This window comes from Anopheles marshallii, chromosome 2 (genome assembly GCF_943734725.1).
Source record: "Anopheles marshallii chromosome 2, idAnoMarsDA_429_01, whole genome shotgun sequence".
In the NCBI taxonomy this organism is placed as follows: Eukaryota; Metazoa; Arthropoda; class Insecta; order Diptera; family Culicidae; genus Anopheles; species Anopheles marshallii.
The window spans coordinates 15,064,568-15,090,575 of NC_071326.1; the positions used below are offsets into that span (position 1 = coordinate 15,064,568).

Below are 26,008 nucleotides of genomic sequence, written 5' to 3' on the forward strand. Positions count from 1 at the left end.
AGCAAGATGGTCAGTCCTGCGTATGAGGGAATGGTCCGGCTGGGATTTTTGAAAGCTCCTGTCGTGTGAGAATCGGCAACGCTACCAATACACCACCAGGCCCTAACACTGGCACTTCTATCTAAGCAATATCAGAAATCAAATATTCTATGTCGAGACAGGTATTTCCCGCGACATATTCATAATGTTAAGCTCAGTTTAGTGATTTAGTAATTTGAGTTAGCTATGAATATTCCACACTTTTTACAACTGCTTATCTGTTAAATGCTTCAGATTATTATCTATTAATTTTCCTAGCTCTTCTTCATTAAAAACAATAATAGCATATTATTTAAATACTTTTGATTATTAACGACATTTATCAACCGCAGTAACAGTAAAGGATAAAATCTCTATCATAATCAAAAAATTCTTTGCATCTTGTTTGACTTAAACTACAATTCAGCAGCAAACGGTGCACCGAACACGATCATTTGTTTGGGGCTTGCCTTTTCTTTCCAAAAACCCAACAAATACACAAACACGCTTCCCACGCAACAACTAAACAAACACGCACTACCAAACCGCTGTGCAAACGAAGCATTGGTTTGCCGAAACCATCACCAAAACACATACGAAAGTCACCAAACGGGGTTGTTGTTTTGTGCCAGTGCCTTTTTCCGATGCAAGATGTCACCAATGCAAACACTTTCAAGACTAAAAAGCTACCTTTATTGTATCAGAGCGGGATAATAAATAAACAAAATCACTACGCCATCCTACGTACTGGCTCAATTGGCCAGTGTTCACCAGTGTTAGACATTAGTCCACCTAAAAAGCCACTACGCAAACGGTTCACGGCTGTTGAATTCACAATCCGTTTACCTTGAAAATATCCCCGAACGGTGCACTGGACGGTACGGGCGATACATTCCCCGAGGGCACTGGCTTGCCGTTGCTGCCTTTATGATGGGGCCGATGATGTGTCGATCCCTTCCTGATCCGTGCCCGATATCCACCCGCGGTCGAGGTCCCTTCGCCCTGGTCAGAAGTCTCATCGATCGGATCCGCATCGTCATCATCGTCGAAACGGGACGGTGGTTCATCACCACGCTGGCCTACCTTCTGCCGGATGCGGTACGGATAGATCGGTAAGTTTTCCTTCGTCGCTCCGGCCGACAGCAATATTACGGTTGGTTGCGATGTCGTCGAATAGTCGCGGATGTAGTTCTGCAGAATGCTCAAAAAGAACAGAAAAGCCAACAGTGTCAGCACCGCCACGGAAGCGCCCTTAAAACGTAGTCCCTTGTTAAACGGTCCTCCGTACGGTCCACGGTACAGTGGATAGCCCGGTGGAGGTGGTGGTGGTGGGGGTGGTGGCGGAACCGGATGTGCTCCTTGTGGTCCCTGGCCCCAGGGCAGAAAGCTGGGGAAAAATCCACCCGCTCCGTTGCCCTCCGGACCATGCCAATATTCACCGGTTTCGTCCTCGTACAGCTCTGGTCCAGTGCCCGGTCCGTACACGGGATACTTTCCGCCGGTAAGTAATGGCGGAGGTTCGTGATGAATGCGCTGAGTGATACTGGTCGTATCAATCGGTGGCATGCTAGTGCTGCTACTGCCGATCACACTACCGATCGTGCTGAATCGCTGCAACAAACCCTCGGCCATCGTAGACGAATTCCAGTCAAAGACGAAGACCCGTCCGATGCGACCTGCGTCACTGTACTAACGGGTCCCAGTACGCGCTTGGTGCATTTTACCCAACACGAGCTCGTAATGAAATTTCTACCCATTTCTCAACGCGACACACGGTCAAGGTTCGGTGAAGTTCAGCCTCGGAATGCTCTAATGCCCTTTCCCCAAAAAACACCTACCCCGTGCGAACTGTATGGACCGCATCACTGGACCGTTAAATTGACACCCTCAAATGTCAGCGCCAGCTTAAGGCATGATTGTGTCAAATTGCGCGACAACAAGACACGTTAACGGCGACGGCCGCGGTGCAGTTCCCCGGGGGCCGGGAAAGCTTCCCCATCTCGCGAAGGGAAAATCGCTCATTTGCTTTCCATGCGAATGAGCACGTCCACTTTCCTCCAGATAAAGGTGAACGGTTGCTTCTTCGTACGTCACCGAACAACGACCCTAACGGTGCACCGTTTGTGGAATTGTCCTCGTCAAAAGCAATGATTTCGAGCATAGCCGTTTATCTTGGCGCACTGATAAATGGTCCAAAGCCCAATGCAACCTTTTTGTGATCTATCTTTGTGATGCATTTCTGTATGTGTCAATATCACGAGCAGGAACAGGCGGAACACGTTCATTGTTTCACAAGAAAATTTTCTCAATGCGAACTGTCCATGCGTAGAAGAGTGATTGAAAGCTTTCGCATGCACGAAAGTGATCAATTTCCCTATTTCTTCAATTTTTCAAAGCGTTCGATGCTTTTCGTAGAAGAATATTAGTTTCAATTAGCATTTTTCGAGTCTATCCGACGACAAATCTTTACAGAAAATTTGAACTGACATTGTTGACAGCACAAACTATTGATAAAGCTGCCTGCTTTAGAAGTATCTGGACTTTTTCTGGTATTCAGCACTTTCTGGAGTAGTCATCAACGTCATCCCTTCGTCATTAATCGGAACCTACTACTACAGTTTTGTCCAGCTAGCTGACCTGAAAAGACTTTACGGACTGGGGTATCCGGTATCAATATAATGACATAGCTATCCCATCGAAATCTGTCAAGACTAATACGTACTTAATGACAGATAGAAAGAAAACAAGGTTAATAAGAAGTGATCTTCAAAATGGAAAAAAGAAAAAAATTAAGATTCTTGCAGTACACAGTACAAGATCATGGAATACAACAGAGGTAAGGAAAGAACATAGCTCCTTCAAAATTTTGAAGAAGTGGAATGATAAAAGGGAATTGTGCAAAACAACCAAACTGTTGTCTGTAAGTCAAGTTAATTGTTATCAGAACAGAATACGACACATGTGCAATACTATCAGAGGTTTTGCGAATGTAAAGCTTGGTTAAAGAACTCGGAAATGACTCTAGATCACCGATCGCTAAACCTCAGGCAATCCTTACCCAATATGATCTTCTGACTCATGACGTCTAAACTGGCAACTTACAACTTAAATAAATGAATATATTGTACCAAAAGCACCCGATATAATTCATTTCACTGTTTGTGAATAGCAATCTTCCGCCCAATGCCCAATGTAATTATTCTTGTAACTCGATATACATACCGGTGAGTTAAAATGGCGGTAAAATTCATAACGTTCAGAGCTTTTTAGTACATTTGTGTATTACTTTAAACATACGTTGCGCTTCCCTTTGCAGTTCAACGTTCGATCGCTTAATAAAAATGAGAAACAAAAGTGCATTTCGAAAAATAACCTTACAACACACCGGCGGGCAACTGTTCAAAACGGTTTTCAATTAATTTAAGTACGTTACTCACGAGATCCCGCCGTACTTTTCCCGCTCGAGTGTTATATTCATCCCCATTCAACCAACACATATTGCTGCTGTCACCATTTTCCGCACTGCAACCGGTGTCGCGGCAATTACGCTCCATTGATTTTCAATATGCTTCGATGTTTTTTTTTTTTGGTTCTTTCGACCGCTTTATTCTTTAATTATAATATTGCACCGTCGGTTTCGTATTTCCCACACCCCCGGTTGCCACCATTGCCACCATCTTCTGCCAACGTGCGGACCCAGTTGGATAATTAATTATGTTGCCAAAATCCAACTGTGGACAACACGCACAAATAATGAAAAATGAATCGTTTACCGGCATTTCTCCGGCATCCCGCACTTGGTGTCTCCGTTGTACAGGATATGCACCGGCCAGGTGTACGGGTGCAGCGGGTTGAAGAGAGGAGAGTAGAGCCGTCCCGATGGAGCGATGTATCAAAAAGGCTCAATGCACACTCGTCACACATGGAGCTGCCACCTACGGCCTGTCGATCAACCGATAATCGGTCAATCGTGAAATGTTCCGAAGGCCTGCCACAGCCACAATACCGCAACAGTGCAGTTCCCAGTTTTCCGGTGACTAAACCGACGGTAATCAATCCCGGAACCAATCCCGCCAGCAACGGTGGCAAGCGGATCTGTTGGTGTCGACGATACGGATGCGGGATAAAGCCGTCACGAAAGGATACACCATATCGATAACCGATCGGGACGGCTTAAAAATAATTGAGAGCGAACCGGGCAGGAAGAAATACAAGCATGAATCGAAAACATGCTAAAGAGAGAACAAAATGCAAAAAAAAAACACACAACAAAAAGTGGGGGGTATTAATTTAATTAAAAATAAATAGATGAAAAACGGTCACTGCAACTTTTCTGCGTTGCATAACTTCACGGCCACGTCGGGACGATGGCCCATCCACGCGTGGAAGTGCCGGTCGGTAACAAATTTCAAATAAAAATAGTTATCATGTCGATAATAAGGTATAATGATGGCTATAACTAGCCGGCCAGTTCGTGCGGCCAAGCGGTAATTAATCTCTCATCATCATTTTCAACCCGATCGCACATGGGCGGCGAGGTCACGCGAACATTAAGAGACCCGGCACAGAAGCAGGGTTTTAATACATCCGTTTTTTAATCACTCAATACTCATTACACACTGCTATGCCCCGCGTAACTTCGATGGCCGCTGGTACACAGGTGATGAAAAGGAATGTTTTATGCGCAAAAAAGACACTCTCCACCATTCTCGTGCCATCTTTTTCGCGGTGAAACGTAAGCTCGGTGTGCAGCATAATTCGTTTACCGGTGTCAAGCGTCGCTTTTGTTCCTGTTTCTGGAAATGAATGTGAACGAAAAAAAAAACGGTTGTCGAAATGTGCCATCCAAAACATGTTGCCCGGAAGACGCAACGCCGAATGATTGTGTGTCTTTTCACCCTTTTTTTGCAGCCATGTATTGGGGGAGTGTTTTGCATTTGCACTGCTACAGCATCAATTCACTGCTTGTTGTTGTTGGTGATGGATATTTTTATTTGAAAAAAAAACTCCGTATGTAGTGTATGGAAGCACTTTTTCATGTACCGTCTATCAATTGCTCAACCACTCATCCATCCTATTGGAGCCATAAATGTCACCGATGATGTTTCGGTCCTATTCAATAGCGAAACCAAATCTGTACATTTTGATTGGTGGTTCAATTATCGGCATAAATTAAACACGATTGGAGATAAAGTTTTGTTAATTACCGAGCTAAATTATTTAACTTGATTAGAAAAATGTGGACCCTACTGTAATTAATACTCCCAAGAGCAATACAAGCACGTGGAAAGGCATTAATTGAATGTTATACGACTAATTATTGGTATTGAAGTTGCAATACAACTGAAATATTTTACCCAAACCATTGGAATTTAATGTAAATGCAGAGAAATTTGATTAAAAACTGTTGCGTTAACTGAACTGTTTGTTTGAAAATAATTTATAGTTCGAGAAAAGGCAACTAAAGGCATTTCATATGGAGTTATGTCCTTAAGTTAATGGGTGTTTTATTTAGTTATATGGGGGCGCCCGGTGGTTTGATCGACCAATAGGATATTACGTCCCGAAACAAAAATTGAATTGAAAGAGAGAGAGAGAGAGAGAGAGAGAGAGAGAGAGAAAGAAAGAGAGAGAGAGAGAGAGAGAGAGAGGAACAGAGAGAAAAAAAGAGAATGTGTGTTTTCTGATGTCTTTGAAGATTCATCAAAATTCCTTGAAGAATCATGAAAATTTATATTACCTTTTCAACATTTCTTTTTTGCCAACTATGGTGCGATCAACAACAAAAATAACGAACCATGATAATTCTTTCATAACTTGTCTTAGGTTGAAAACACGAAGAAGTTATTCATTCGATTAGACATTAACCATCAAGAAATTCCAAGGTTCTAAGCATTTGAACCGTTAAATGTTTAATTTTCTCACTTGTTGCCTTGGAAACCGTTTTTAATGAGATGGTGTAAGTAGCTGATTATGCTTTGAATTATCATTGTTGGTGTTGCATGAAGCTGCTTAAATACGATGCACCAAGGAACTAAAGTCACCTTCAGCCGTCGGATGTATATTATGTTTTGTTTAATCTCGGAATTATCTGGTTCTGTTTATGGGTCTGTTATTCAATTCCATGACATCGACCAGTTTTAATCTTCGACTAAAGTATTGTTCATATGTGTTTTGTACTTTAATATATCACCAACGGTTGCTCAAAAACTCTGATTGCTCCAGTTGTTTCACTCAATCCAAACAATGGTCAACGGGTGTTAGTTTTGTACCGTGTGCATGGTTTGTTGTCGATAAGTTCTTACAACATTCATGAAACATATCCGAATTAGCACGTCAGTTTTGTACCACAGTTCATAACAAAACACAAGAGTCCATTTTGCGCTGCACAGCAATGTTTCGATTTTATTCCAAATGTACGCTTTCTTCGGTGTTGTTCGTTTAACTATTGCATAAATTCTTAGCCTAATCAGAGACAGTAAGAGATTAATCAGAAATGAAAGGAATGGCTTCATAGTTCAAGCCATCGAATCGTCCCTGCAGTCTATTATCTTTTGTTTTGTTTTGTCGCATTTTGTTCTACCATTTACCTAGTGACGAAAGGTGAAGACGTTATATTAAAATTGTTTTCTAGCTCGAAATTGCTGCCCGTCTCTAAGATACGCCAATGTACGAATAGGCTCACACAAAATATATCGCCATTCTATACCGCAATACTACCTACGTTCTACTCGTTTGGTCGCTTTTGTTTGTTTTGTTTTTGTCTGAGTAAAATTGTACCATCGCTTCAAACAGCCTACAGCCGCCGGTTTGGGAATGTACTTCGCTTTTGCACTCTAGGTTAAAACTACAGCCCCTTTCACCAGAAGGAGCCCAATGAGGAAGGATATGATGGGCTTTTTAAAAGAAAATGCTGTAATGTATTTTGAACTGTCAGTCTCCAGAGTAGAGAGAAGGAAGGATAGAGATAGCAGTTGTTCCTGATTATCTTTGAAGAATTATGAGATGCTTTTCACTGTCCGTTTTGCTGATGAATTGTTGATTTCCGCTAGGAAAATTGAATCATCGTCCAGTTCTTGCCAGGAAGCGAATAAAGCACGCATGGCACCAAGTGTTACCCTGTGGGCCATCCGTTTTCCAGCGACCTATTCACAACAGCGTTGCTAACAGTAACGTTGTTACAACAATAAGAATATGTCCGAGCACTACTTTCCGCATCGAGGTGCCTCCGTTAGCCCATTTCAAACCGGAATAATTAATGTTGGGAACGTTTTGCTCTACAAGAGAAGAAAAAACATGCATGATTATTTAAGTACAATTTAATATAAAACGTAATCTCACAAGCATTTCAATAAGAATCTTACGTCTTGTAACTAATACGACTACTCACACAAAAAACACGCAAAAAAAGAACATCTAACGCATGTAGTTGAAGCAGGAAAAACACACAAAACTGGAACATGAGTTGATTAAGGGAGATGATTAAGGAGATGGTTTCTTTCTTTCTTTCCGCGATGCATATATCCTACCCAAAATAAAACGACTCAAAGGGTAACGGGAATTACAGATTCTAAAATGGGATAAAAACAGGATAAAGTAAGCAATAAAATGAAATCAAAAGTTAAGCGTATCGTATGGAATGCATCGTTCTCCTGTGTCACCTACCGAACAGATTCAACCGAGCTTCAGCTTGTCCGACCTTATTGGTGGCCTTGCACACGTAATCGCCATAATGTTCGGACGCAACGGAATATATCTTCACCACCGACGTCGTTACATCATCCGGTGATCCGATCTGCGAGATACTGTACGAACCACCGTTGTGGATTTGTTTGCCATCGCGGTACCAGGCGATGGCCGGAGCCGGAAATGCCTGTACCACACACTCCACGTCTATGTCGTAATCGATTGCTTGAGCTACCTTTGGCCGGGGCACACGAATGACCGGTGCAAACTCGACCTCGAGTGTGATTGTCTTCGTATCGGTCCGACCGACACCGTTATCTGCCGTGCAGTGGTACGTACCACGGTCCTCCCGACGAAGCCCGTTCAGGCGTAGCTCATTGCCGGTGTATGTTTGTCCACCGATCGGCAGGATAGCATTGTACTCGCGGCGCCAGGTAATGGAAGGGCGTGGGTATCCTTCGGCACGGCACACCAGCTGTGCGTCTTCACCTTCCGCCTTGGTGAGCGTGTTCGTGTGCTGGTTCTCGAGCAGCATCGGTGGATGCCGTACCTGCAGCTCGACCGTCTTCGTGATCTTGCTCGTACTGTTCACCTGAATCTGGCACTCGTACAAACCGGCATCGGTGTTGACGATATCGTGAATCTACGGCGAAACGGAACATTACTACTTGTGCGATCCAAGGAATGGAAGAGATGCTCCGTTCTTACCTCCAGCACATAGTTGGCGGCATTGTTTTCCTTGGTAAAGTTCAGCCGGAACCGATCCTCCGTAACGGCCAGCTGTACACCGAGCGAGATGATGTTACTTTCCTTCGTCCGATCCCGGTTGCTCTTCTGCCAGCCGACGATGTAGTTCTTCACGTTCGCGATCGAACAGTTAAGCGTCACTTGCTCGCCAATGTCTTTGATCTGCTCCGGGCTGATAAAAACGATGCTCGGGCTGGACGACGCCTGTTGTGCGCTTGCTGGAGGTTGTATGGACGAGCGAGTGAGAGAGAGCAAGAAGTGATAGAAGAAAACAAAATTCATTCAACGGCCCCTGCTCAATCGCCAAGTATTATTTCGGCACACAATTGATAAGCACACGCTGTGGTGTCTTCCGTGCTGATAGACCACTGATTCAGAAGGGAAGAAACAAAGGGAAACACTTACACAGCGACAATCCTACGCTAAGAAGCGTAATGAGAAGCAAATTCACCCGTAACAGCCACATCCTGCGTAGGGAAGAGTGCAGCAGAACTGCAGATACACTGCGCACACGGGGGAAAAGTGTGTAATTTATGCGTGCGTTATCCTTCTCTTGGCTCGGGCTTTATTAACTACCTCGGTTGCAGGAAACGGATGCTTGAGGCGACGATTCTGCACGATTGTTTTTAACGTACTTCAAAAAGTGCTCACTACAAGAGAAGAACCAGAGATTAGAGATAAGGTCATCTTTACGCACCAATGCTGTTTGTGAAAGGTTGTAAAACTGTACCGAAAAAATCTCACAAACAGGAACGAAAGTTCACGGCAAACTTCTGTTTACACTAATGCGTAGTGAATCTTGGCTCGTTCACACTGTTTAATTTCACAGTTCACAATCTCGCAACCACGGAGCAAACGGGGCACCTGTACACGCAAACGGCACAATAGAAAATGAAATTCTTCGCCAAGAGAGGTACAAACAATTCCACGAAAAAACGCACGGCATCCTCACCAATACCAATAGCGCATAAACCGGCCGACGGAGAGAGAAAGAGTGAGAGAGTGCGTCACATATCTGATTTCTGATTGTACAGCATGAGTGAGAAGGGTGGTCGCTTTTTGAGATGAAAGCCAGCTACCAAACCAACCCACACACACACTTGCTCGAAGGATGCTGTGCGTGGTAACGATTGTACGCACACTGCTACACCGTGTGGGTAAAGAATGTGAACGATGGTACCGGTTGCTATGGAAACGGTACCTGTTTTTCCTGCGGGAGGAATTCCAAACCGACACCGTTAGCGCGTGTAGTTCTAACTCTTCAAGCTTGGTTTTTAAATGGCTTTTTTGTTGTAGTCGTTGCTTTCGATTTTTAAATTCCACTCACATACACACGTGCAGTAACGCTTGGTATTGGCCGTACCTGCTGGACCAGTTACAACCCTTCTTCTCTTTTCGTGCTTCTCTGTAGCCCTAACGTCTCGGTTGTACGGTGGTGTGCTGAAGGAAAGTGAAAAACCTGTTTTCCATACACTCACACTAGCACACACGTACACTCTTCAGGCGGCAAACGGGGTTCCAAACGATGCATGAAACGATGCAGCTTATCCTACTTTAGAATGTCACCCGCTATTCTCTTCTCGATGCATTGTACTCACACCCTTTCCCTCCACTGCCCTAGAGGTGGTGGGATTTGGTGTTGACGCCATTACTGGCCGTACTGGTGATATAAGTGCACACCCGCTCGTCCTTTTAATCTACCGAACTAGCGGGTACATCATACGGACAGACAGGTAGATTTCGCCCGCTTCGAAGGCTCGACCATGCTTCGGCGAAGCCATACAAACGAAAGGCCAAACCTAAACGATCTCTCATTCTCTCCCTTTACGGTGACGCCGCCAGAGATTCTACGCTTCAGTTAGAAAGGGGTGCATGGAAGCAGATACGGCGCTTGTGAAATGGGAACTCCCCGTGTCATCTCGTCCACCACTCCAAACGAGACTCAAAATGATTTGTTGTGACTTATGCCGAGCGGCCAAGAATACAAAGTCTAGTCTAGCGTACGTAGCTTGTCCAGAAGTGAAAGAACAATTCTTTACTAACACTCAGAATGGTGCGGAACGTGCTTTGTGGCATAATGTTTCCCCTTAATTCAAATGCAGACATGCAATGCGCGAGTTAATCGGTTCAGTTGGTATCACGCGTATGTGTTTTAATAGCAAACATTTTTGTTAATGAATTGAGATAAATAGTAAGGATAATTATACTGACTACACCCGTCAAACTGATAACAGGGAAATTCCTGTTTAACATTTCTCACTTTGCCATTTTGCGTCTATTGATGTAATATTCTGCCCTTATAAAAGGTATAATCATATAATTGATAATCTTACTGTTTACAAGTTTATAACTGGTGGGTTTGTAATAATCTCTCTTCTGTATTTAGATTACTAATATTTATTACTAATTATTTACATAATAGTTCTAAATGAGTTAAAGTCGATAAAATAGAACTGAATTCAATTCACAACCAAACTGAATATTTTGGAGGGGTTGAAATATGTCACTTTTTTATTTTTTAAAATAGTTATAAATTACGCTCAAATTTGTTGAGTATGTGTAATTTAATACATATTTAAGGCAATTGCTCACCACTACAGTGCGTAGAATAATTATAAGTATATTTGTTTTAGGTTTAACATAAAATCTAACGTACAAAAGATACAAACATTTTATAATTTATTTAAAAATATAAATATCATCTCTTTACATCAATTTTAAAGTTCGAAAGTGGTATGGTAAACAGTTCTAAACTATTTTTTGCAAGTGTTGAAGCAACATCAATGAGCGAAGTGAGGGATTTCGTTAATTGAAAAAACCCTCTTTTTCTTAATTTGCTTTAGTATGAGTCTTGTAAGAAGGTTTAAATGTGAATAATGAGTAGGCAATTAATTATCTTTTGTTTGTAATTTTTTTATAAACTTTTAATACAAATCTCATATAGAACAGCCCCATAGGAGTGAATCACGATTCTCCTACTACGTGGCAAAAGTAATTGTGGAATGCAAATTAGTGACATGAGCATAACGAGTGTTAAATCAAGGTTAAAAAAAACTTATTCTTGTTAGTACTACAATCTCGAAAGGAGAAGTGTAGTTTACACAATCTGTAATGAAGTAGAACTGAGCGAAGGTACTCTAGAAAGCATAAGGTGTGAGTAAAATTTGATGAAAAAGAAAATAAAATAGTAAGTTTATAAATTCATAACATGATACATAAAAAAATACTTAAATATACCAAGTATCGATCATGATGACCATGATCAGTCGTGCCAAACAGAAAGAAAACGAGAGAGAGAGAGAGAGAGAGAGAGAGAGAGAGATTTGTTATTATACCCCACTTTAATTTTTTCATTAACTTTATCCTCCCCAACAAAAACGAACAATCATATAGTTACGCTACGCACTGTACGTGGTGCTCATAACACCATCAAAACTATCACTATCATCGGCGGCAAACGAAGAGTTCAGCTTAGAATTTTCGCACCCCCATGCGCTCATTCCATTGATAAGAGTGGAACATAATAAAAAGGATTCTTAGTGCAATTCCACCGTTCCAGTTTCACTGGCGCCAGCGAGTTGCGCTTTGTACGGCAGCTGATTTTCCGCAGCTCGTTCCGTATGTTTCCAAGCAGCGTACAAGTGTTTATAACCATCGCTAAATGTTATCAACCGAATCCACCACACCGCAACTGTTTGTCCTTGTGCAGTCTGTGTAGTGTCGATTGATGGGCGTTTAGTGTGGAAAAGCAATAAACTAAAGGATGGTATAAAATAAAATATGTTCCACGCTGGCTCATCCTACAATGGAGCTTTGAGTACACTCGAGGAATAAAGTGGAAGAAATAGGTCACTAGTGGCTACCACAGGCGTAATTTGCAGAAAATACAACACGAATGGATAACGAACTATTTGTTGTACGATGTTGAGGAATGGTTAGTGTTCGATCTACCCGTCTCGGAATCGAAGATAATAAATTATAGCGCTGCTGTTTATATTACACTAATGAAGCTATTTTCCTCAACCATAATTTACAAAACCGTGGCAGCACTTGTTATAAGTAGTGATACATTTCCCCTTTCAAACACGCGTTGTATCATTTTCACAACAATTAGCTTGACATACTCCTAACGATGCCACCCATGGGATGTGGAGATATTCAAGGCGCGTTTAAAAAAGATAATTCACTCTTAAACAGTCGTCCCAGTTTTTTGCCACCCCGTCATGCTGTCAGCAGTTATGTCGTGTTTTCCATTTTTACTCACATTTCAATCCTGTTGCCGCATCATCGCCTTGTAGCCGTGTTGGCTAACACTAGCCGGCTAATACACATCGGCAGGCCTCGAGTACGGTTTTCCGTTTTCCGACGGCGGTCCCTTCCCACTGTGCGACCTTGGGCCTTCCTCCGCGTTCGGCAAGATGGACCGACGAGACTATCCCACCATCTAATCGGTGGTAATAGCACCAGAACGCATTTTCGCACACCCGGCACAAGATAGCGGAGGTGTGGGCGTGCTCTCGGGCCCCCGATTCAATCGTTTGATGGATGACGTTTGGTGGCGCAAAAATAACATTTTCATCCAGCAGACCCCTGCCCATCATCTCCCGAAGATCGTGGTCACCCACACGACGGTCCGCCTGGTTAGCCGTTCTGTTCGATGCTAGGGCACATCGTTTTTTTTCCCCACCCTGAACGAAACCCATTTCACTCGCATCACATCTGGCCGTTTTCGCTTTTCTTCAGCGTTCGGGAAACCGAAACCCGGTAGAACGCATCTTCCCGCACCGTTCGTTTCTGGGTTAACTTCCGCGTTCTAGGCCGCGCTAACCCCGCAGCTGGTCGCGGCTCAGCGGCGTCGCTTGGGTGATTCGTGACGTCATTGCCAGACCCCAATAACCATCGGCAGAGCATCAAGTTGGGTGGGAAAAGCGAGCAGGTCAACAGTCAGCAAAGCACAACGATGATGCCGCGCTGCTGACTCTCTCGCCTCGTTCCGTTCTTGGGGGTGTATTTACAGTCGTTGTCAAAACGGTGTCACAGCAAAACATGTTGTAAAACAATGTTGTAAATACGTTCTGGACTTTGTAGTATGCAATAAAAATTAGTGCTTAATGATATCTTGTTCGAATCGAAAGGTTGTGAATGAGTGGTTCGTCTTGATTGTGGTGCGAGTTATCATTCATCCTTTTTTAATGTAAAATTGAAACACATTTTTGTAATATATATTTTACATTATTTTAAACAATTAATGTGTTATTTATGAAACAATGAAATCAATTGTGTAATATAAACAAAACATTTTAATATAGAAATTGAAGCGTTTCTGTAAAATTGGAATCCTTCGTTAGAAACGCTTAGGAGCAATGATTATTTAGTATTTAAATGCAATTTTATCCAAATGGAAAAAAATAGTTTAATGTTTGTCATATGCAATACGTAAATTTAATATGCAAAATGTAATGTTTTTAAGTAAAAAAATCACAGAAAAATTAATTTAAATTGATTGATTAAATTAAAATAAAAGGAGAAATTCAAAATAGATGGTACAAAATTTTCTTGCAATTGATGTACATCTGAAATTGTGGTACCCACTGTCGTTTCGTAATATATTATCAGAAACTCAATGAAAAATAACACAAATAGTAAGAAGATACTAGCACTTGCTGAGAAAAAAATACAAATTTTTAACTAATGATAAAATGACAAACAACTAAAAGTGAAACGTGTTTTTTTTTGTCTTTATTAAAAAAAGCTTTTTCAAGCTCCAATAAGCAGCAACAATTCCATTTAGCTTAATGTCGCACGGGTTGAACTGAGTAACAAAACAATTAACATTTATATTGATGTTCACCTTTTAACGGGTGCAATGTTTATGACCATCACTGTACCCTGCCGCCGATGTTACACAATCGATCCGAACCATTCCGGGCTCATGCTCTTCGCCACCTTCGAGTGTAATATCACTACCGCCCATCCCACAACACCCACCGTCATCGTCTTTTATCCCACCAGCGCCACCACCACCGAAACCCGCCCACGAAACTATCGAACGTCAGCAATCGCACAAAACAGTAATGCGTTTATTCAGCGTTTAGCCGTGCCGCGCTCGGAACAACCGAACGTCCAAAGGCAGTCGAACGGCGCGGCGTCAATTTGAATCGGGAACTTTGGCGCAATTCAGTCTACATCCAGAACTCAACCCGTACGGACGATCCGTTTCGAGTGTCCGCCGCTGCCACTCGGTTGCTCGGTCAACTGCCGCTGCTGAGGTGTTTCTGTAGAGAGTTCTTTTTTTTCGTTTCGTTTGCAAAACCGAGAGTGCAAAAAAGATCCCCCACCCCAGCGGGCGTCGTCGATCATGATCGCCTGAGAGATAGTGGACGTGCGAAGATTGCAGCTGACATTGACATTGTGCGTTGTTTTCGTGCCGTTGCATTCAGGACGTTGGCGCGCCTACTCATTCGCACACTTGCGCTTGGGAGCGATCGTGTGCAGTTAAGTGCAGCAACGCGTCCGCTGCTTTGCTATTTCTAAACATCGCTGAATTTTTGCCGGAACAATTTACGATGTCATGTGTTTAATCGGTTTTACGTGCAAAATTTATAGTCTGAATGTGAGGTGTGCGTGTGTGTGTGAAGGGAAAATTGTTGTGTAAAGCGCTAAAGTTAGACGAATTCTTCCGAAATATCATTCATCACTCTCGGAAGCTTCACGGTCGATTGCAAAAATGCAACGACGAAAGGTTGGCTTGCAGGCGGGATTAGGATCGCTGCTAGGTAAGCATCAGTGCGGTGATTCGCTGTTTAATTAAAACTCGCTTCTCTATAACAACCAGGCCGACAACCGTGGTGCAGTTTTTTTTTTCGCAAATCCAAATATTTTGGACGCCATTTCCTGCCGCTTTTTCGAGTGCGCTATATCTTCCTTTTTTAAGGGTTTGCGATTAAGATCACATTCCACACTTGGCACCATCCGCACCCTTTGGTGCCACACGAATCGATCACGGACTGGTGATCGAATCACGCCGTCGATGAAGCGCGATAAATTGCGCGTCTCCATCAGCTTCATGTGAGGATCGACTGTGTGTGTGTGTGTTTTTTTGGTAGAGAACATAAATTTTCCAGTGCCGATCCAGAACAGTCACACGATTAGGAGCTATTTTCGGATCACATTTACGTAGCGTTTAATGTATTTTCATTCAGCTTATGTGTGTTCCGTCTATCCGGCCTATGCGTATATGTTTTATGGCTTTTGATTCCAAATCTGAGTGCCCGAGATGGGGGGAAAAATGCTGGGGAGTGTTCGTTTTTTTTCTCGCGCTCTGTTCCTCACAGCGATTGCTTGATGGACCAGTTTGTTGGCGCTGATTTCCACTCCCGGGGCCAAGTGACCAGGCGGACTCCAGCCCCCTGTAACTTGATGGGCCATATGCCCTTTTTTCGCGTCCATGGAAGGGTTCAAGTGCGTCCGAAAACTGGTAATAAGAAAAAACGGGGATCGTACTCATCGTGCATGAATCATAGCCGTACATCTTCACAACTGTTTGGAAGATAAATTTAGAAATTCCAACATTATCTTCAAGGCTGCTATTGACGAAATCGGAACACGGATCGGAAGTGAACGTTTGCGATCGTGTCGTGTTTTGCTGCTGGCAACACATGTGTACAAATTTAATGATGAAAATTTATTGGCTTTTGGTACATTTTTCCCCATTTTGGTTTAACATACTCTTCCGTTCGTTTAAGGTTACAACAAAAAGCGGGTTCGATTACGGAGCAAAACAGCGAATTCCATTACAAGACAAAACGCGTTTTCGCGCAATCGGGGCTGACCTTATTTCATGTACGGTAAACCAAACCGTATTGACAATATCGCAGAAATGTATAACATTAGCATACTGCTGTTGTGTTGTTACGTGCCTAGCCCATGCTAGACGAAGCAACTTAAAACATAACTCATGCAAACAACGCTTCACCCAAATATGTTCCCTAAGAGGTTTGATTATTTATTTACTTTATTCAAATCGAAAACCCCTGCATTCTAATGGAAAACAAATTGGAACGATTTGATCGGCTCGATGCTTAACGCATGTTTCGGGTTCCAAACCCCGGATGGGAAGCACGCGTACGCGGCAAACAGTTTGAAGCACGTTACCATATCCGGACTGCGGAAACGATTGACAGTTGCGCTGGCACACATGGCGTGTAGGCTAGGGCTACGGAGCGCCGATACTTAGTGGGCAAGATTAAACAGATCGTTCAGGTTGGCGTAGGTGTCTTGAGAACAATGTTAGCCGGAATGTTCAAACATTCGCCCATTAGATATGGAGCGGATGTCTAAAGCATTCGTTCATCATCGATCATTAATTGGTCTCCTACTACCGCGCGGGGTTAATCTGTTGTATTTCGTGGCGATTTTTGTTTTCGCTTCTCCAGTAATATATTTGTATCACGTTTGCGATCTTAGTCGCCTTAATGCCAAAGGAAACCGAGCTGGTTGCTTAAGTGCCCTCACGATACCAATTCGAGTGGACGCTTGCTTCGAATATCGCATTAGAAAACACCAAATTCGGTTTCGTTTTAGTGTAGATTACCGACACTTAGCTGCTAGATTAGCGCGCACACAAAGCGGTACGCTACGGGATCTTCTCTGCTGGTGAACGGAACTCGACCAATTTTAACGTTTAAAAATACTCGCAAAGCACATACCAGAACCACTACGGTCTGTGTTTACTTCTCCACTCTGGAAGCGCTAAGTGTTGTATCACTTGAAGCCGACGTAAGCAGTGGCAGCAAAAAAACCCACCCTTCACAGCAAGCGATCGTTAGATCTTGAACTTGAATTCCTATACTGCCACACAGCGGCATCGGTGCGGCGGCATCAACATACCTCAAGGGGTAGCAACACCTCCAGACTAGCGCTAGTGAGCTCGCTAGTGTTATTGAAAGGGCTACCTACTTATGACCCAGACCGGCCAAGAATGGAGACAAACAAACGAGCATCAATCCTCCGCACCACTGTTCGAGGTCCACGCAATCAGCATCAAATCTTCCGGCCCAATCGATCTCCACGAACGGAAGTGATCAATGTGCTGCAATGGATAGTAAGTCAAGCTGGTGCATTAGAACAACTTCATGCCCACGCCTTTCGGCACTCGGATTGGGATTGGGCGTTACAGCATCCCGTCCAACGTAACGACCATCTGACTTTACTGCATTTGTCCTTGATAGCGAGGTGAAGAACGATTGTGAAGGACACAGGCATTGCGTAAGACCCTAGTAACAAGACTCGGAGGGCGGGGGTTATGTTGCTCGGACATCTTCACCCTGTAACACAAGATGCTGTAAGTTCACATGTCCACGCTGTAGCAAGCAAGCCACGCAAAAAAGTTCCTCCACATTCCCGCGTACACCGTTCGCTCGTTTCCAAGATCAATAAATTAAACCCGGGAAAAGCACACAGACAAACATTCACGACACGACGGCTGTCGCGCCGTGCGGTTCCGACAACAAACAAAATGTTACGAACATCCAACATGTGCATTCTGTCCCGTTGTGGGATGGGAAGATGTACAGGGTGTGTGTGTGTGTGATAAGAACCAGGAGCTAGTCGCTTATCCGCGAGAGTAATGGAATGAGATAGAGCGAGAGATAAATGGCAGATGGAAAATGGAAAACCCGAATGGCGGAACGCTCCCACTCACCAAAAAAAAAAATCTGTATCCGTTTTTCATTCGAAGTTTGGGAGCATTTTTCTTCCTTCATGTTTTCTGTGTGACGAGTTTTCTTTTTGTCCTCGGCCACTGTTGCCACTGTCGCTATTCCCTCGCACCCACCCACCCGGGAGGATGTTCTTTATACCGGGTAGAATAACTGGCGCCATGCCAGCGTCCGCGCGTCGGTGTATCTGACGGTTGTTGGAGCACAAGACGCCACAGATGAAAACGACGCGGTTGTCTTCCGATAGTTTCGGGGACCATTTGCAACCACAACACCAACAAAAAACACCCATTTCGCGCCCGTTAGCGATGAACACACACAGCTATACGACGGGCACATCATCAACGCTATTAAGGGCGCAAATTCAATTAAATGTCAAATCTTTCATCCCTCGTCGGCACGGTACACCCAGTTCCGGTCAGCGAGCTGTATCCGCAACAGGGTCAAACGATCGACCGAGGTCCGAATGCAGATGGATGAGATGTGCTCCAACAGCGTTCGTCGACGGGGCAAACCCATTCCCGGACCCGTGGTGGTTTGATTAATATTGCATTACGAAAAAGGAGGAACCTTTATGATGAATTACATCTTAAACCAATTACCAAGCGTGGCACAGTGTGCGCTGCATTGCGGCAACAAGTGACGGGGTCGATGTTTAATAGCTTTGCATGCGAATGCGAATCAAATTGTTTTGCAGTGAGTAACTCGCAGCTGAGGCAGAAACAGGCCGAAGGTTGCAGCAAATATGCCACCCGACCCCGGACGACTGTCAGTGAATCATCTTTAATTCAACGCACATGTTAATGCGGTGTTAGTATCGTTGAGAATAGATAAGTTGTTTAAGCTGGCGACGACGTTTTCTTCTCGCCGAGCTGCAATTAAAACTAATCCCATACACTGGTGATTGAAGTATTGCCTTTGTTTGGAGTCATTTCACATTAGTCATCGCTTCTCAAAGTCTTAGATGTTTAGACTTTTATGCTGAGATTCATATTTCCGAGACTGTTTTCTTTTACTCTTAAAGCACATGGTCATGTTTGCAACGAGCTTGGGTATGCAACGATCTAGATCAGGAGATGGTGAAATTTAACTCTTTTCAAGGATTTAAATCGAAGTTAGTTAGAATAAAAGTTTACCTCTTAAAAGGAAAAGCGAGGGGTGTTGCGGCCTTCATCTCACTAATTAAATCGTGAGTTCAATCGTTAACTCGCGTGAGTTACAGGTCGCCGTGATGATCTAAATCGTGAGTTAAAGGTCACCGTGAAGAGTTAAATCTTTATTATTTTGAAGCATGTAATTCTTGAATGAGTTAAATCGCAAGGAGTTATAAATACTATTCTTGGAGATTTGATTTAACTCACACCCTAGAAATATATAAATCATTCATTCTGAATCTTTTTACTCGTCACTACAACGATCATCATAGACTCAAAACAACTCACTATCGATCGGAACTGGGTGCGGATAAAATTTATTGAACACCTCACGTCTCACGAATCAGAAACACCACACACACGCTCACACACATGAGCAGCATACAAATCGTGTGTTATGCTAAGCATATTGGCGCTACAGTCAGCACCTTTCTTTCGGCCATCCATCGCAAAACATGACGAATGTGCTAAACGCGTGCAGCTCGTAAGCTATCATTAGGGTCGTTAATAACGAAATTAGTTTACAATCCAACTTTCCTTCCTCCCCCCGGCAATCCATCCATCCATCATGACCATACGAGCAGCAGCGCAAAAGTGCACGGAAAGCGCGCGCTCGCGACCATTACCAGCAAGGCGACCGCAAGAAACATAAACCATTCCGCCACCGTCATCTTTGGCGTAAATCATCGCCCGTACGTTGCAATTCCGTGTGGTTGTTTTGGGGTTTTCCTGGGCCCCGTATATGACGCTATCCCGAACACTCCCAGATATCGATAAAAGGCAAGGCGTTCGTTCTTCGGCACACCGCGGTCATGTTATTCGATACCGACTGCTCAACCAAATCCATCAGCCATCGGTGATGGTGCAATAACGGCTGTTCCGCCTTCGTCTAAACACGCTTTTCCCCGATGCAGGCAAGATGGAAACATTTCCGCGATCCCATATCAATTTTCCCAGCACATCAACTCGTTGCACGGTCTTTGTTTTGTTCCTGGCAATGGTTGTAAGGAAAAGCGAAACCACGTTCCGCAGCATATCCGTTTGGGACTTACCACTTTCGCTGCCGTTACCGTACCGGCTATAAACCAAACAAACTCGTTCGCGGCTTAGAACAAGCGCCATTTGGGAGGGTTTTTGTGTGTGTGTGTGTTTGTAGTTGGCGAACGGTTGCATAATGCTCGGCACCGTTCGATCGACGTCCGGAGTGACCGGACTCCCCAGTAGTTAAAGTAAACCTCATCCTTTGTACGTTTCTGTTTACCATTCTGCAGCGCTGGGCATCCTCTTGGCAGTGGTTGGTCAAACGATTGCCAACGAATTTCAAGGGATACGACGATCAAAATGCCAGCAGAGCCGTGATCGTACACAGGTGAGTCATCTCAGGCGCTGCTGAGTCAATCATGTCTAGAGCTGCTCAGTCTCTCACATACCACGTGGTGTCGCTTTCTTTCAGATCTATGAAGGAGTCGACAATGTGCTGATGAAACGTCTGCAAGCGCTGCGTACGGAGATGCGCACCAGAACCTCAACGCAGAGTGCCGAACTGGACGCGTATCTAGTACCGATGTACGACGAGCATCAGTCACAGTATCTGATGGAATCGGACCAGCGCATACGCTTTCTGACCGGGTTTAGTGGTACGAGCGGCGAGGCAGTTGTGCTAATGCGATCGGCCGCCTTCTGGACCGATGAACGCTTTCTGGAGCAGGCGGACCAGGAGCTTAACTGTGCCTGGCGACTGTTTCGTACCGGTGAGCGTCCGTCCGTTGCCGAGTATCTGCTGTCGGAGCTAACACCGGAAGCGCGTGTTGGTGCCGACCCACAGCTCGTACCGCATCCGCTGTGGAAAGCGCTCGAGACGGACCTAACTGCCGACTACATCCGATTGGTCCACATCAATCGTAACCTGGTCGATATGGTTTGGGGTGGTCGTAGGCCTGCCCCACGGTCCGGAGCGATTAAAGTGCATCCGGTGCGCTTCGCTGGTGAACGCTGGGACAGTAAGGTGGCCAGACTACGGGCCAATCTTACGGCCCTTCGGTGTGACGGTATGATCGTGACCTCGCTAACGGAGGTGGCGTACTTGTTGAACTTGCGCGGCAGCGATATCCCGCATGTGCCCGTGTTCAAGGCGTACCTGTTGGTGACGCACCGGGAGCTGATACTGTACACCAACACAAGCCGCGAAACGCTCGGGCTGAAGAACCACCTGAAGGCACACTCCTGCCACAACGAGCACTGCGTGCAGCTGCGGGATTACGGTGATGTGTGGCGCGATCTGCGCACCTTAGCACAGCACTGGCACCGTTTGCTGGTGCCGTCAGCTGTGGTCTTCGATACCGGCGCATCGGAAGCCGTACACGTTACGCTGCCGCGAAACATCGTGTTCGAGCGACCGTCTCCTATCATATTCCTGCGGGCGCAGAAGAACCAGGTGGAACGACAGGGAATGCGGCAAGCCCACATACGAGATGGAGTGGCCATGTGCGAGGTGCTCAGTCGGTTGGAGGAGCGGGTAAGTGAGCGAATGTTTCTATTTGGATGACTAAAGAGACATTGTGAGGGCAAAATATTAGATCTAAAGATCAGCACAACTTTCAAAAGTAAACCTCAGTAGCCTCAGTTCTTAACGAGTGGCCTCATCTATTGCATGCTGTTGTCCAGCTAAAATTTTCTATTATGTCTGTTGATTACACCTGATGAACAAGATGTAAATAGTAGCAATGTGAACAATTTTTAAAGTGATTTTAATTCTGAGAATGTGATGCAGATCTTGATAAATATCTTGACAACCCCTTTACATTTACTATTCATCTTAGTTTATTGCCGGTGATCACATCACCGAGTTGTCACTGGCGCGTGAAATCGACCAAGCCCGAAAGACGCAAAACAACTCGGAAGGAGTCGCTTTCCCGACAAGTGTCGCCTACGGAGTACACTCCAGTCGGCCCAACTATACGCCTTCCAACCGTACCAACGTTGAGCTCTCCGAGGGAATGGTACTGATCGATTCCGGTGGCCAGTATGAGGACGGCACGACGGAGGTATCCCGTACGCTACATCTCGGTGAACCTACGGCGGATCAGATCCGTGCCTATACGAACGTGCTGATCGGTATGATCCGATTGTCGATGCTGACGTTCCCGGAGAATCTCAAACCCGCCGAACTCGATGCGCTGGCCCGTGGTCCTGTCTGGGGTTCGATGAACGACTATCCGCACGGCACTGGTCATGGTATTGGGTCTTACTCGTCTGTTCGTGAATGTAAGTAACGGTCCTGTGCGGCTTACTTAAAATGGACTGCGACTTTACCAGAAGTTTGTACTTTTCTTCTAGCTCCTATCAGTATTTCATATACGGCGAAGCAGCGGTTCACCTTCAAAGAGGGATACTTTTTCTCTAATGGTATGTATATTGCTAAACAGTTAAAAGAAAGAATGACTTCATCGCCAAATTATTCTTCCAGAACCGGGTTATTATAAAAATGGTGCTTTTGGTATACGACTGGAGAACGTGCTAGAAGTGATGGATACTGGCAAGATGCATCCAACGGGACACAAATTTCTCTCCTTCCAGGACGTGACACTGGTGCCATTCGAATGGAAGCTTATCGATCGTACTTTACTGAGTGTGCCAGAGGTTAGAACGATTGCGATAATTCCCTCATTAGTAGAAAATCTTAACCAGTGATCCTCGATTTCCTCTTGCAGAAAAAATGGTTAAACGACTATAACTCTCGCATCCGTCAGCACGTTGGAAGTGAACTGAAACGGAAGCATAAAATGGATGCATTCTACTGGATGATGAACAAAACACGCCATGTGCCAGAATATGTGACCGAAGCGGAGTATAATGGAGCTGCGAACATTCATCGAGATCATTTGTCGATCACGGTTGCTTTAACAATCATATTTCTACTCGGACGATTCGTTTTCTACTGATACTGTTTTGGCATAAAGAGCCTCCCAATTCCGTAAAACAAGGCACAATTCGATGTTTCGTGTATGTCGGCTGTAATTGTAAGTTCAATTGCGTTCAGCAAGATCAAAATTGAAACCCATTCTAATCCATCGCAAATCAGAATCTACTCGACATCGGCATCGTGTGGAATTGATTTGTTAAAGTTTGTTTCCCTTTTTTTTTTACTGCCTCGTGTTGATTCCGTACAAACAATTAGCTGCCGAATTCATAAGCACACTGCTCACATTCGCACTTACGCCACGCGATGTAATGCGGCAAAAGGTTACGGAAGTGTTTAAACAAAAGTAAGCAAATTATTTATACCTCATCGCTGTTGATCATAACGAACGATGAATGGCTGAAGGGAGGTATGAAGCTTCTAGCGAAAAAGAGTGATATTTTTTATTTATTCTGTTTCATCGCGAACGAAATAAGCACTAAGAATTGTATGTTTAACGAAGTAATACAACAATAAACTAGTCTACACAAACAGTGTTATTGTCTACTTTTCACTGAGTTAAGTAAAGTTAAGTTATTACTTACATAAAATCAAATGGGTTTGTAATGAATGATCGCGTGTGTGAATGGACACCGAATGCGTGATGCTATCGATGGAGCCACCCTGTACCGTACTAACTTCATACAGTATTCAGCACCCTATTATAAACTTACCGGCCAACCGTCCTGTCAAACTCAATACGGCATTTGTTTACCAAAATATTGCCACCGAGGTTATTCAGCAAATGATTGTACTTAGTAAAATTCCGCTTTGCTATAGCGTGTATTTTGAAGAAAGATCTATAAACTAGTTTTCTACTATGAGTGATCATTAATCAAACGCTGTTCGCGTGCACACTTAAGTGAATTACATGCAGTTGTGACTGATATTTTGCATGTGGTGTAGTAACACAGCGGAAGGGGAGACTTCACCGTGAGCAACAAATCGCCGGGAATAAAAATTCACTCTTTCCACAATGCCGAAAAAGATGGGAACCAACTCGAAAGCCGTCGAGGCTCGGGAACGCAAAGCGGAAGCCAAAAAGGTCGCCAATGATAAGGCGGCGAAAGCGGCAGAGGATGCACTATGGGTAGACGACGACAAGCAGTTGGCGAAGAAAAAGAAGCAAAAGGTATGCAATTCGGCCCGTTCCCGGGGTAGTTTTAATATCATTTTCCGCCACATCCATTTCAGGAGGAAGAGGAACGACGCAAAGCGGAAGCGGCACGCAAGAAGGCTGAAACCAAAGCTCTGCTCGAGGAAGAAATGAACTCCATCAAGACGACGGCAAAGGTACCGGCCGCAAAGGTAACACGATCACAAATTGAGTCCGAAATAGAAAAGCGTAATCGTGCCGTGGAAGCGTCGACAGCGGGCACGGTCAAACCGAAACTCGTTCCGAAGGAAATCCCGCTCGAAGAGAATCTGAACCGTGTGATGGCGGACACGGAAGTAGCACAAACGATCGATCAGGCCATTGCGGTGCTCAGTGTGGGTGATGCGTCGGCCGCCGATCGACATCCGGAAAAGCGTATGAAGGCAGCCTACAGAGCGTACGAAGAGGAAGAACTGAAACGTCTAAAGCAAGAGCATCCATCGCTGAAACTGTCGCAATTGAAACAGATGATTTTCAAAAACTGGCAAAAGGCCCCGGAGAATCCAATGAACCAAATTTGAGTCTGAGCCTGTAGAACCATATGCCGGCCGAGATGGTGCGGTGGTGATGAAACGCCCTGTGAGAGCGTTTAAAATGCTGATGAAATGCAGGTGTGTCCTTGTGTTAAGTTAGAGCAATCGATTACAAACGGAATCTCGTGTTAGACATTTTCAATTAATCGGTGATGACACGTTGCAATACGCTTTATAACCTGTGATGTCGATTGACCTAGTGCGGGATTTTAGTTTCGTAATTCGCTTTATTGTCTCATTATTTTACTTCTTACACAGTACAGAACCGTTCTCTCTACGCGGTTACCGATCAGTAACTTACTGGCTAGTGAAGGTTTTACTGTACTCGCATCGCATTTTCTACCTCCTTACACTTGCCTGCTTCCCACTTGCGGTCCACCTTAAGGATCTCAAGCATTTGCAGAAGTGTTATTTAAGCTGTATTTTAATCTAGCTTCCGCTCAACATGACGCAGTTCGCGAAGACATGCTTCTAATTTGAATAATTTGCACAAAGGGACAAATTCAGTTGCATCCACCGCGTTACATCTTTTACAGAGCTCGATTGAAGTCGTTCGGTTTGTTTGTTTTGTTTAATAAATAAATAAATAATTTAATGTAAATGAATATTTTCGCTTGCTCTTCCAGGAGCTGCTATGACCCGGTGTAACAGTTCATCGTTAGCATATCGGTCGGAATGGAATTTGTATCTTACATGTCTATCAACCTGTGGTTTTGGACAAAGGGAAGATTTTTTGTTTTGTTTTGTTGGGAATCAATCAAATTTTACTACATTGACGCTCGAGTTGTTAAAGAATATCCCAATTCCAACGCGCCGCGGTATGTACCACCACGATCGGTTAGGAATTGGCCTGTCTCTCTAGTATCAAGTATCCAATATTAAGCTCGTACCATCGATTCATCGAGCTAGCTTTGTGTTCCTTCTTTCTTACACTACAGACAAATAGCAGCCACCAACACGCATTGATGGCCATGTTTTTTTTAGCGTATGAATTTCGTTGTTTCGTTGCTTTCTGGTGCAGGGTTTTGGATTGTGGC

The 26,008-nt window shown here is 44.2% G+C and overlaps 4 protein-coding genes across 4 annotated transcripts; 2 read left to right on the forward strand and 2 right to left on the reverse strand.

The window, feature by feature from the left end:
• Positions 1 to 849: 849 nt before the first annotated feature.
• On the reverse strand, positions 850 to 1,650 carry LOC128709097 (uncharacterized). The gene has a single exon (XM_053804081.1). It carries the CDS (start codon positions 1,648 to 1,650, stop codon positions 850 to 852), a length of 801 nt encoding a protein of 266 aa, XP_053660056.1.
• Positions 1,651 to 7,167: 5,517 nt separating this feature from the next.
• On the reverse strand, positions 7,168 to 8,917 carry LOC128708901 (lachesin-like). Its single transcript, XM_053803881.1, has 4 exons — positions 8,857 to 8,917; positions 8,413 to 8,669; positions 7,684 to 8,347; positions 7,168 to 7,295 (listed from the first exon to the last, which is right to left on the reverse strand). The coding sequence occupies exons 1-4, from the start codon at positions 8,915 to 8,917 to the stop codon at positions 7,168 to 7,170; spliced, it is 1,110 nt and encodes a 369-aa protein (XP_053659856.1).
• A 6,261-nt stretch (positions 8,918 to 15,178) lies between these two features.
• Positions 15,179 to 23,265, forward strand: LOC128706852 (xaa-Pro aminopeptidase 1). Its single transcript, XM_053801794.1, has 7 exons — positions 15,179 to 15,227; positions 20,596 to 20,693; positions 20,778 to 21,839; positions 22,144 to 22,588; positions 22,661 to 22,729; positions 22,791 to 22,963; positions 23,035 to 23,265. Exons 1-7 carry the CDS (start codon positions 15,179 to 15,181, stop codon positions 23,263 to 23,265), a joined length of 2,127 nt encoding a protein of 708 aa, XP_053657769.1.
• Positions 23,266 to 24,258: 993 nt separating this feature from the next.
• On the forward strand, positions 24,259 to 24,959 carry LOC128707012 (coiled-coil domain-containing protein 124). Its single transcript, XM_053801955.1, has 2 exons — positions 24,259 to 24,414; positions 24,477 to 24,959. Exons 1-2 carry the CDS (start codon positions 24,259 to 24,261, stop codon positions 24,957 to 24,959), a joined length of 639 nt encoding a protein of 212 aa, XP_053657930.1.
• Positions 24,960 to 26,008: the final 1,049 nt, after the last annotated feature.